Below are 12,500 nucleotides of genomic sequence, written 5' to 3'. Positions count from 1 at the left end.
ATTATATATAATTATTTCGATGGTGGTCCATGCGGTCAAACTAGACATTTTAGCAGGGTAATGTAAAATGTGGCATAATTACTTAGTAAACCATCTTGCAAGAAGCATAAACAAGAGAAACCTACAGCTTAGGACCCGTTGATTGCCATTTGAAGTTCCTTGAAGTGGGATTCGGCTGCGTATCTGACAACCTCAGTCATGGAGAGTGGGAGGGGACTACAGAATTTTGACCGTGATTGGGGTATCATTTCTGGCCACATTACTACATATGGCACCTTTAAACAAGACTCCGCCTAGTGGTTTCTACAACCGTTGCAGGCAATGTTTTCTTCTTCTTCATCTTTTCTGGTTTAATGGCGGTTAGCAAGAAACCTTATGGTGTGCATTAACCGCCACCTTTTGATATGGAGTGTAGACTGAGATGGAACCCTACTCTATATTATTTTATTTAACAGTTTTTTTTTTTTAAATGTATGTAATGCTTTGTATCCTACGTGTTCTGAGTGCAATCCTAAAATATCTTCCACTACTAACCTAACCTTCTCTTTCACTGAATTATTTTCCAGTAGTTCCCTTTCTCTATTGTATTTACCTACAATGCATTAAAACATGCCCTACACTTTCTATTTGATAACAATAGTCACACAGCTCTGTATTATGTTTCCCTATCAATTTCAAAGAACTCTTTAGACATGTACTGTATGTCCTAACCTCATTCTAGTAATAATGTGTTACAAAAAAAGATCAGTTAGAATAATACATAATGTTGGATATAGAGAACATACAAACCCTTTATTTATTAAGTCAAAAATATTAAAGTTCGGTGATTTGGTAAAATTGCAAACAGCTAAAATTATGTACAAAGCAATCTATAACCTGCTACCAAAGAATGTACAACAATTCTTCTCAACTAAAGAGGAGAAATATAACCTTAGAGAAAAAAATAATTTAAAACATTTATATGCACGTATAACACTTAAAACTCTTAGCATATCTGTATGTGGAATCAAATTATGGAATGGATTAAGTAAAGAAGTTAAAAATTGTACTGATATGATCCAGTTTAAGAGGTTGTTCAAAATAATAGTGCTTACAAAGTACAAAGAAGAATAATTATGAGAAATACTTCCAACCTTATTGAAAATAAGACATTCTTCATCTCAGTATGTTAATAATGACTGAATTAATTAATTACATATTATAAAACTGTTGTATATACTAATTCATAGATGTTATTTTATTATATAAAAAATTCAGTAAATGATTCTATATAATTGTAAACGCTTTGAAGTGGGAAAGGGGTAGGATTAAATAAGCTTTGCTTCTTCCTACTCCTTTTCGGGTATGATGTAAAATGAAATGATATGACATTGTGTGATGTATTATGATGTAAGTGTGTTCATGTTCAAAATAAACTAAAGAAAGAAAGAAGAAAGAATGTGTTCTTCCTTTCTATTTATATTCCCTTCTCTCATTACACCTACTCTCCTTTTGAATCTGTAATACTCCCTACCTTTTGTTTCCTTATTCCAATTATTCTGCCACTTTTCATTGTGTTCTATCTTAACTATATTCTTCCCTTCTGCTTTACTGTGGTTCATCTCCATGTTTAGTTGTTGCTTGCTTTGCGTACCTATCTGCTAATTCATTCCCCACCACTCCTACATGAGCAGGTACCCAGAGAAATGTTACCACATTTCCCACTTTATTTATTTTGCAGATTGCCTGAACTATTTCATATACTAAATCTTGTCTTGTTTCTGATGGGCGTTTCTTTTTATGCTGATCAATGCACTGCTGGAGCCCGAGCACACGACTGCTTTCCTTGCTTTATTTTCCTCTGCCCAATTAACTGCCATATTAATTCCGATCAATTCCCCTGTAAAAAACGATAAATTGTCGCTGATTCTTTTATTCAATACTATTATACCTTGTGGAATAACTGCTGCAGATCCTACTTTATCATTTATAGTTTTTGATGCATCTGTATATTTTCTATCTGGTAATTATTTAAACTTCTATTCTTTAATAATTGCATATCTACCTGTGGGATATCGTACATCCACTGTGGTATGGCAGGGATTGGTACTGTAGGGCTAATGTTAATATTGTAAATTTGAACTTTTCACAAATGTCTCCTATTATCCATCCAAAACTCTTAATCTTTTTCTTGGCAGTTTAGTAGCACTTGGTGAGTTGGATGTCCTTGCCTGGACCCTTTTAAGTTTGCCCAATAAACTGTTTGAGCTCTTCTCACATCTAAAGGGTTTTCATTCTTTACTATGTGTAATGCTGCCACTGTGGTTGATTTTGTAGCTCCACAACATAACCTTAATGCCTGGTAATGGATCCGGTCTATTTTCCCAAGTAATGTTTTTAAAGCAGATTGATAAATTATGCACCCATAGTCAATTACAGATCAAATTAAAGTGATATATATTGTTTTCAATGCCTGTCTATCAGTCCTCCAACCTGTAGCCCTCAAAGCCCTCATAATATTTAACTCCTTTTTACTTTACTGATGTGTATTGAACAGTTAATATTTTTATCGAACCCTATTCCTAAATATTTAAATACTTGTACCTCTTCCATATTTTCTCTATAAAGTTTAATTTAGAGCTTGTTTTGAATTTTCCTTTTTATAAAATTCATGACTTTTGTTTTCCCAACTGAGAATCTTAAACTCTAAGCTGTTCCCCATTCTTGAACTTTATTTACCCGCTACAATATAAACCCCCCGCTACCCCCTACCCCCACCCACCCCAACCCTGCCCATCTCAACCTCCTCATAGTCTCTCTCAGGGAGAGCATGTCCCAAATTCCAAGCTGCTGTTTGGATAGATAGATAGATAGTACTTTATTGATTCCTTCAGGAGAGTTTCCTCAGGAAAATTTAAATTCCAGCAGCAGTGTACAGAATTGAGATCGAATTTAAAAAGTAAATAATGGGGGTATAAATGAGAAACAGAATAGAAAAATATTACAATAAGAATAAAAATAAAAAGCAACAATGAGAATAAAAATATAACAGTAAAATAAGAATATAACAAGAGAAACTAGGCAGTAGTGACCATGTTATGAAAAGGTATTGCACTGTTATTGTTTTGAGGCATGTTAAAAAAAAAAAAGCACTTTGTGACTTCAATAATAAATATGGCAGTGCCATGTTGGCATTTTATTCCATAACTTGAGTTGATTTATTTTGGAAAACCTTGTTACATTGTTTAATGCATTCAGCAGGGCATCACAACAAAATTAGGCATAATAATGTGTTAATTCCACGACTGTATATATCGGTATCGGTTGATATCGGTATCGGTAATTAAGAGTTGAACAATATCGGAATATCGGACATCGGTAAAAAAGCCATTATCGGACATCTCTACTTAAAACCACAATCATAATTCACAAGCACAGATTCGCTCTGTCTTTTCTCTGTTCCTGAATGCCGTCAATATCTTCATCATTGTGACAGTTCCACCTATTATTTCTCCTTTCAAATCTTCTAAATTTTCTCCTCTTGGGATTCCTGTCACTACTCCTCTAGCCCCCTTTTGTTCTCCCACTTCTATTTTTGTTTTATTATCTTATTGCAGAGCTTTTGCAATCGCATTGCTTTGCTCTTTTGCTCCCCATTTTTACATTTAATCAACAGGCTTCCGCCCCTTAGCCCTTTTGCCATCTCCACCTCTCCAATGTCATTCTTTAACCCCTTAACCAATGTCATCAAGTTAATATTGTTCATGTCTTTATTTGACTTAAATTTATATATAATCTTGTAATTTTCTACCATAATCTTAAAGTTTGGAGGTCTCTTTGTACACGGTGCAGAACACCTCTCTGGGTTTACCTCAGAGGCTTTTAACCAGCGTTCACCAAAAAAGTCAAGAGAACTTCCCACATCCTAAAATACATTTTATACTCCATTTCTACAAAAGACAAAATTACAAAAAAATTAATAAGATGCTTTTGTTTTTTACTTTATTATCCCTTGCACATATATCATGTTTCTTTGGTTTATTATTTTCTTATGTTAGTTTTGTTTCAATTTCTTAATTATTGTTTGAAAATTATAGAGAAAAAATATTTCTATTTTTAAACAATGTGTAGACATGTTTACTTGTGTGTTCTGATTGTTGGAATTGTGTGTCATATTGTTGTTGAAATAAAAACAGAACTTTGATTGGTCATCTTAAGACATCATTTTCGCGTACGTCTTCTCCTACAGTTTTGAAGCAATGTGCACATTAAAAGTGACTGTTGTATTAAAATGATTAGATACAGCTCCAACATTACAGTGAGTGTCGCTACCATTGCGACACACAGGAAAGCATGTGGAACAGAATTGCAAGTTGGTCCTGCCTGCGCGTACTGAAACAAAGATTGTGGATGACTGACAAGAGACTTACTCTGTTCATGTAATTCTACTGTCCTATAAACACGCTCAAGTGCTGAGAGCGATGCACAGAGTGACCTGTCGTATCCAGTTTGAAAGCCAGGCGTGAAGAAAAAAAACACACAGCTGTAGCAATTTATCGATGACTGCAAAGTTATCAGGTTCATTTTCATTTATCATTCCATGAATAGACTTATTGACTATTGGTCCCAGCCTACAATTGTATTAGTTTTTCTAATGCCTCTGGACATCAAATGTAATGCTTTTTTAATGAGATTTAAGGCCTTAACTTTCATAAAATCAATTTAATGACGTTGAATGCCTTTTAATGAACCACGGTAATCTTGTAAAATATATGTCACTGTCATTTATATATATTTTTTAATAAAAAAAATGTTTTGTTGTTGTCTTATCCATCGCTTGTCACCACAATTTCGGTGTTTTCTTTTTTTCTATTTCTTCTTTTTTTCCCATTCACCTGTGTCCGGCTGCGAACCCTTAAATATATCCAAACATTTAATAACGTCAAATACAATTAAGGCAACAAGGGAAGTATCCCACACTTCTTTTGTAAAGTAAATCTGTACAGCATATATGAGCATCTATATCAACAATATGATTTGCCTGAGAAGCTGGACAGGACAGTTACAAAAAAATAAATAAAAACATTTGAATTGTTTTATTACTTGTGACGTCCAATGGGCTGGATTGACTTTTGAGCACTTAAAACTTGGAATTTTAGATTTTGAATTTATGAATCTGTGTACTGTACTAAATTTTGAAGGTGTTTGTTTTCATCCACTTGCCATGGGACTGGAGCTCGAATTTAGCCATCAGTTATCATTTCACATATTTCAAAATGTTAATTAATATGTATTGTCCCCTTTTCAAATAAACTAACTCTAAATCTAAAATCTAAAAATAAATTAGGCAAGACATACACCAGAATGCACTGAATTGTGTTCCTTTAACTATTTTTAAACAAGTCTATTTCTGTTTTTGTATGTGTGTGTATGTTTTATGCTAAGGCAAATTAATTTTACATAAATTACAAAATAACAAATACCTTGTTGGATCCACTAGGGACTGTACTTAGAGGGGGGGTTACCCACATATGCGATCCTCCCCAAGGTTTCTCATAGTCATTCACATCGATGTCCCTTGTGTGGGATTCACATCGATGTCCCTTATGTGGGCTCTGTGCCGAGGATGTCGTTGTGGCTTGTGCAGCCCTTTGAGACTTTTGTGATTTAGGGCTATATAAATAAACATTGATTGATTGATTGATTGATTGACCTAACTACCTGCCACAGCAGGGGTGCATCTGAATTTTTTTTTTTTACCTTTCTGTGTTCTGCAACTAAGCAAAAAAAAAAAACACTCAAAAAAATAGGACACAGAATCAACAAGCATCAGACTGAGCAGATGGTTTTGTAACCTTTTTTCCTCTTTAAGCACAGACATACCAAAAAAAACAAAACACTAAGGCTAACCATTACAGCTCCTCTGCGTGAAGCGCTCATGCGTGTGTTTAGGGTGTGTACTTAACATTTGACTGGCACATGGGAGCCTCAATTAGTCTGCTTTTTTTTTTTGCCAGATGTCAAGAGCAGGAGGAGAGGATTTTTTTGGATATTGTTTTAGAGAGATAATGTCATAACAGCAAATTATTTACTTGATATAAACATGAGAGAGTTTAGGGATTAAATATAGTGATGGCCGATATCCCCTATTTCCTTACCAATACTTTGGCAAAACAACGGTTAGGGAAACAAACAATACACAACAAATATCAGTTATGAGACTAATCACTTGTATAACTCTTTTTAAAAGTGAAGTGAATCATATTTATATAGTGCATTTTCTTTAGTGACTCAAAGCGCTTTATATTAAGACACCCATTCTCTACATTTAAGATACGTTTATACCAGTGTGGATGGCACTGGGAGCAAAGTGGGTGAAGTGTCTTGTCCAAAGGATACAACAGCAGAGACTATGGCGAAAGCTGGATTCGAGCCAGTGAATTTCTAGTTTTTGGTCGGCCAATCTACCATATGAGCCAAACCGCTCAAAAAAATGCTAAAGAGGGTATATTTAATAAAACCATATTGTTGACTACAATTTTATACTAAGTTTTTAATCATCCGTTGCTTCTATTGTGATTTTGACACGACATACGCAATTTAAAGGCCTAAAATAAATACAAAGACAGGCGTAAGGAAAAGTATCTTCTGTCCCCTGTGTGGTGTTTTTTCAAGACAGCGTAGCTGAAATTAAAATGAGATCACGCCATTTACTTCTAAATGTCACACCTGGGTGAAGTCTGGTCTGGGTTTCGCCTGGTTTCATGTTTTGTCATTTCCTGTTTTATTTTGAAATGCTGACTCTCCCTCTCGTTTCAGGTCACTTGCCCTTCCTCCTGTTTCACTGGTCTGACGTCTTTTCTGATTGCCTGATTGCGCCCACCTGTGTCACCCTCCCTCATGTGTATAAATGTCTCATCCTCCTTCTGTCCTGTGCCAGAGTGTTTTCGTATCTTCTTGTGCGTACCTACAGCGTTCCTTTGCCACAGTCTTGTCCACAGCTATTGCCACTTTTTTGTATTTTTGATCCACGGGAGATTCTTTGTTTGTAACCTTTTGTCAGGTAAGATTAGCTTCTTAGCATCGCCTCCGTTGGAGCGCTTTTTGTTGTATTTGTTAGTTTTTGTTCTTAGCCCTTTTTCCCTCCATAGCCGGAGCGTTTTGAGTTAGTTTAGTAGTCAGGTTAGATCTGTTTTGATAGCCTGTTTTGTTTCTCCCTTTTTGGACCCCTCCCCTTCTGAGAATAAACAACTGTTTTCAGAAATCCTGCATCTGTGTCCAGAGTCCTAGTCGGGTCGTGACACTAAATGTTTCTCTCCTCGAACACAAACACATATTTATATTTAAAGTGTTGGCAGTATTGCTATTTTGGCACCATAACTATTACAAAGAGCTGCAAACTGCAAAGTGATTAAATGAATCCAAAATGAAGGCAACTGTGCAGGAATTATTACCTGTGAACGTATATTTAATGTCATTTAAGCCATGATTGACCAGTTTGTTTTTATTATTTAATTATTATTTTAAACATAAACATCTCTGTTCCTCTTTGTATTTTGCGATCACCTGTGTTTGTTTTTGATGACTTCACCTCCTGTTGGGGGTTTGTAGGGGAGCAATGTGCTGACACACACACACACACACACACACACACATTCCTCACATATTCAACGATAATAGTGACCACATAGCTATCTTACTCACATGGGCAGACATGTGCATCCATATGAACAACACAAAAAATTGCTTTGTCCTAAACACCGTAAAAAGTATCTGCTGAGTCAGCGCCTGATCAGAAACACCACGAAAAGGGCAGCGCAACTTTTTCCGCGACCGATCTGGGCCCACATGCCTGCACTTGCCTACTCACTCGTAAAACTGCTTTTTTTCCTTTAAAGAGATTGCATAATGCTAACAAAAACAAATGAAATGTTAGCGCAGTGGTTATGCAAGGGATATTAATAGAGGAAGGCTTTAAATAACCCATCAGACCGTTTGCTTGTCTGCGCGCCGCGTGCCAATGGGGGTGCGAACGACACAAGATTGCGGCCAAAAGGCCTCCCAAGCCGTCACGGTGGGAGGACATTTCACATGGCCAGCAGCTATCATGTCTCACATTCTTACTCCTCTGAAGCGTGCAAAGCAAGACAACATTTTGTCTTGCTCCTGCCTCCGAGCACCATGATTGACTGAGTCAGATTAGAGTGATTAGCGGCCCGGGTGACATCAAGAAAGTCATTTATGTAACCCTGGCTGCACTGTCCGCAGTCTTGATAGATTATCCCGGCTAACATGACAAGATCATCTGTTGGATACCTGGCATGCAGGAGCAGGACAACTGGCATGCAACTTAGGGAGTTAAAAGTATCATTGTCCTTAAACGCCTTTTTCTACTTTTAGGTTTGTTTAGCTTTTGCAACAGGGAATAGTGCAGCGTATTACATCTTAGAAGAAAGAAATCATGCACATTTAACCTCAATCAACCCCCAGGATGGATAGCTAGGGAGTATAAAAAAAAGAAGAAGGAGAAAGCAGAGGCTCAATTAACAGCTACGATTGTTAAAAGGCTGAGTGAATGCATGAGTTGATGTAAGGACATGTCCCCTTGTCGTAAACCACTTTAATAAAAGCCAAGGCAACCCACAATAGAGGCATGACACTGTTGCTGCGCAAAAATTATTTTGGAAACAGTCACTTGAAGCAAAGAAAATATATATTTCCACCCATAATCTGAATGTTTCTGTATATATGTATATAGTATAATATTTATTCCTGTAAAAAACACATTCTGAACATTCGTTCTCAGGACTGGACTGTGCACCTTACCTCCTTTTGCACTATTTTTCTTCTTTTTCTTCCTATGTTTGCATATTTGTAGACTGTCGCACTGATACTGGAGTTGCTTATAATCTCATTGTACCTGTGTATAGTGACAATAAAAGGCATTCTATTCTATTCTATATCGATATACTCGATAAAAACAATAACATTGGAAAAAATATCTCCCAAATATGAGTACACCCCTCACATTTAAGTAAGTGTTTTGTTATTGCGTCTCAGGTCACAACAATACTACATGAAAGTTGGATTACTTAAGAGTAATCCGACCGGTCGCCCGGAATTGTGGATTGTGCAGCACTTTGAGACACTTGTGATTAAGGGCTATATAAATAAACTTTGATTGGCGACTTGTCCAGGGTGTACCCCGCCTACCGCCCGAATGCAGCTGAGATAGGCTTCAGCACCCCCCGCAACCCCGAAAGGGACAAGCGCTAGAAAATGGATGGATGGATGATTGATTGGTTGATAGTCAGTGTACAGTTTGTAAAGCACAATAGCAGGGGTCCTCAATTAAATTTGTCCAAGGGTCAAAAGTCAAGATAGCTCTCCAATCAGTTAAACAGACTCACTAACTCCACGGTGACGTTTTGGTGAATTTACGAAACTGAAACAATACCAAAAATAATGCCATTGTAAGGTAATAATACTAACAGAGACACGTGTTAGCATATTCACTAATGTTAACAACGCAAGCTTGATTACATTTTGATAGCACGTACAAATATGCATTAAAACACTCCTACAGACATCACACATGAGACCGTCCCGTAAGTATGAATTGTTTTAGTTTAATTATAAAACTTACAAATGTTGTTAGGAGTGATGAATGAAGAATTCTTTTGAGCAAAATCGTTATGGACTTCCTGTTCAAGGCATGAAACTGGAAGTACATTTTCAACTCACAGCACCTGCAGAGAGCAGGTCCAAAAGATGGCGCTTCGATATACAACCTTTTTTTTGACGAACCCTGGTCAAAAACCTATTAAGTTTGTAAATCGTGGTTCCACTTGTACACCTCCAATAATGAGTTTTCTGTAAAGCTGCATAGTTTCATTACTTGGGCAATGCTTGGCAAGCCAAATAAAGGGTTTCGTAAGCCGAATCTGGCATGTGAGCCGCCTATTTAGTCTGAATAGCTGCCAATGCAAACAAGCACACCTTACAGTGTCTAAAGGTATTAGTACTTAGTGTGAGAACCATTGCTATCTACCACTGCCCTCAACCCTCTTGGATATGATAGTCACTAGAGCTGAGAGTTGTCATCTTGGAGGTGTTGTTGGGCTTGTTATGTCACTGTGCATGTTGGAAATCATATTTCTCTCTCGATGAGCACCCGCAGCAGATAGTTATTTGTGTTGCCAGCTACTCTGAAAATACTTGTTCAGTGGATAGTAAATCTAAACTGCTGGACGAGATATACACTGACTACCCTAAAGTATATAATTTTTAGCGTACTGTGCCTTGAACAAAATTAATAAAAATGCTTTTTAAAATGTGAGGGCTGTACTGAACTCACCTTTGTTAGATGCTGGGAACATTTTCTACAAGACTTTAGAGCGCCTGTGGGAATTTTTTTGTGTTCATTCATGCAGAAGAGGTACGAAACACTCCCTCCACATGACCTTGTAAGGTGTCTTATCTTTAGTCCCAGAGTTTTGTAAACATCAGCTTTTTAAGCAAAGTGTGTCTGCTACACACACCCATTGACACTTTTGCGCCCTCCATCACTTAAACGTAGATATACATAGATATTTTGTTTTTTTCCCCATCCCTTTGCTTCCCACCTTGTTTGCCTTGCAAGAACATACTGCCAGCACATTTCCAGCACTGTTACCACTGCTGTGTCGGTCTCCATCAGATGATTCTTGGTGGTGTTGCATGGTTATACGTGTAAGGTTCTTCATCATAGGGCCATTGGATTTGCCAGAATACACATTAAACTACTGAATCTCTTTTTCCGCAAAATCTGCACATAACAGGCACTTGCATAAACTTAATATCAGTTATATTGATCGTGCCAGATTTCTTCATGGTTAAGGCAACAGAAGCAAAATGGGGTGCACCACCAGCAGATTGATTCATGCGGTTTACAGAACAAAATTTGTGTTGCGGTCAAAATGCTGTGTAAAACATGCTAGCATACATGTAATACAGATATTTTTCAAAGTTTTGTCATCATTAGACGAATGGTTAATGACTTAAGCGCAATTAGCTGCTAGGTAAGTACACATACTGTAGTTTGATGACGGCCTTCTTTTTCAAAAAACAATCTTCGGCAAATTTGACATACATGTGCTTGCGAGACCCCTAAAAGTGCGTAACAAATTTTGTTGAGATTTCGCAAAACACCCAAAAGAAACAGTAAGTTCTTTGTCGAGCTGTGTGAGAAATGTCAAGTAACAGTGCTGCCGTGTGGTGTATCTGTCAGAAACGAAAGCACATGCAACACAGTAGGGGTGCATGTTTGGACACATTCTCCCTCTTTTGTATGTAGCAGTTTAAGAGTAGAAAAGTTTGTGAACACAAAGTCTTTCCAAGCTATAATTTGATTTCAGTGTAAGTGTAAAAAAAACCAAAACATGTTCTGTCACATGAGAAACATTTGGTGACTCACCGATCTGCAGCAGCACGGGGGTCACCAGCGCCGTCTCCATTGCGTAGCAGAACTCCCTACCGAACATGACGGCGCCGTGCATCAACCATTTCTTCAGCGGGATGCCCGCAATAGATCCCTCGCTAGCAGCCTCTTCCCCGCCACCGCTCCCTTGTCCCAGTCCATCTGTCTCACCGCCTCCTCCTCCCTTGTCCTCTTCCGACATTGTGGAGTTGTTAGCCTCTGCGGTGCCGCCCAATAGAGATCCCACTTGCATGGCGTCTGCGCTCGTGTTCTGGGGTGGCATGGCGGGGGGGGGCATACAGACAAGCGCCCCTTTCGACTGTTCGAGTGGGCTCCCTCCAAAATATTTAAATTATAGTTGATTTGGTTTGCGATCTAAAAATTCTTAAATGAATAAAAAGACTGTTTGAAATGATCAAGTATTGATCTGGTAAAAGTCACCCCCACTCCAAAATAAACCCTAATCAAACTCCACAGCAATGCAGCATTCAATTTTAAATCTTTATCACGTCTTGATGTTTTTCTCCCAAAGGACGAAAAACAACAAAATCAGCTGTTCCAAAATTTGCTGAAAATCTCCCACTAATAAAAAGGAAGCAGTGAATTTTCACAGGAAGAGAGACATTCAAAAATGTGTACAATTTTGTGTAATGTGCGTGTGTGTGTGTGTGTGAGGTGTGCGTTTATGGCTTTTCGGTCATCGAGGTATGCCCCTCTTGCGCCTTTACTTTTGTTTTTGTCTATTACAAGGGGTGAAAATCCATATAGAAGACCATTCGGTGAATTCCAGAGTCATTTTTCGTATGGAGGGGGCAGGGTCAAGGCCGCAGGTGGAGGGGGAGGGGGAAAGGGAGAGAGGGAGGCAGGCGGCGGTGGAGGCGGTGGGCAGAGCTCCTCGTGAAATCCCCATCGAACGGCTGATGAATCTGAAGTCCACAAGAAAAATAGAAGTGGGTGCCATTGGGGAGAGAGCAAAAAAAAAGATGTCAGTTAGATCCAGCAGTTTGAAAAGCATGTAAGCATGGTTTCTTGTACAACAAGCAGCCAGATCTCATGTAATGGT

At 37.9% G+C, this 12,500-nt stretch overlaps 1 protein-coding gene across 3 annotated transcripts in view; it reads right to left on the bottom strand.

Annotated features, from left to right (window-relative positions):
- Window positions 1-12,500, bottom strand: part of LOC133655912 (solute carrier family 45 member 4) — a 114,150-nt gene that overhangs the window by 38,704 nt on the left and 62,946 nt on the right. For all 3 annotated transcript variants that reach the window (XM_062056542.1, XM_062056545.1, XM_062056543.1), the window contains one exon: window positions 11,435-12,363. In XM_062056542.1, coding sequence (XP_061912526.1) covers window positions 11,435-11,735 — 301 coding nt within the window. In that variant the 5' untranslated portion in view covers window positions 11,736-12,363. The remainder of the gene's footprint in view (window positions 1-11,434; window positions 12,364-12,500) is intronic.

This window comes from Entelurus aequoreus, linkage group LG08, assembly GCF_033978785.1.
Source record: "Entelurus aequoreus isolate RoL-2023_Sb linkage group LG08, RoL_Eaeq_v1.1, whole genome shotgun sequence".
Lineage (NCBI taxonomy): Eukaryota > Metazoa > Chordata > Actinopteri > Syngnathiformes > Syngnathidae > Entelurus > Entelurus aequoreus.
Note: the sequence above shows the minus strand (reverse complement) of the source record. Positions and strands in the feature narration are given on the sequence as shown.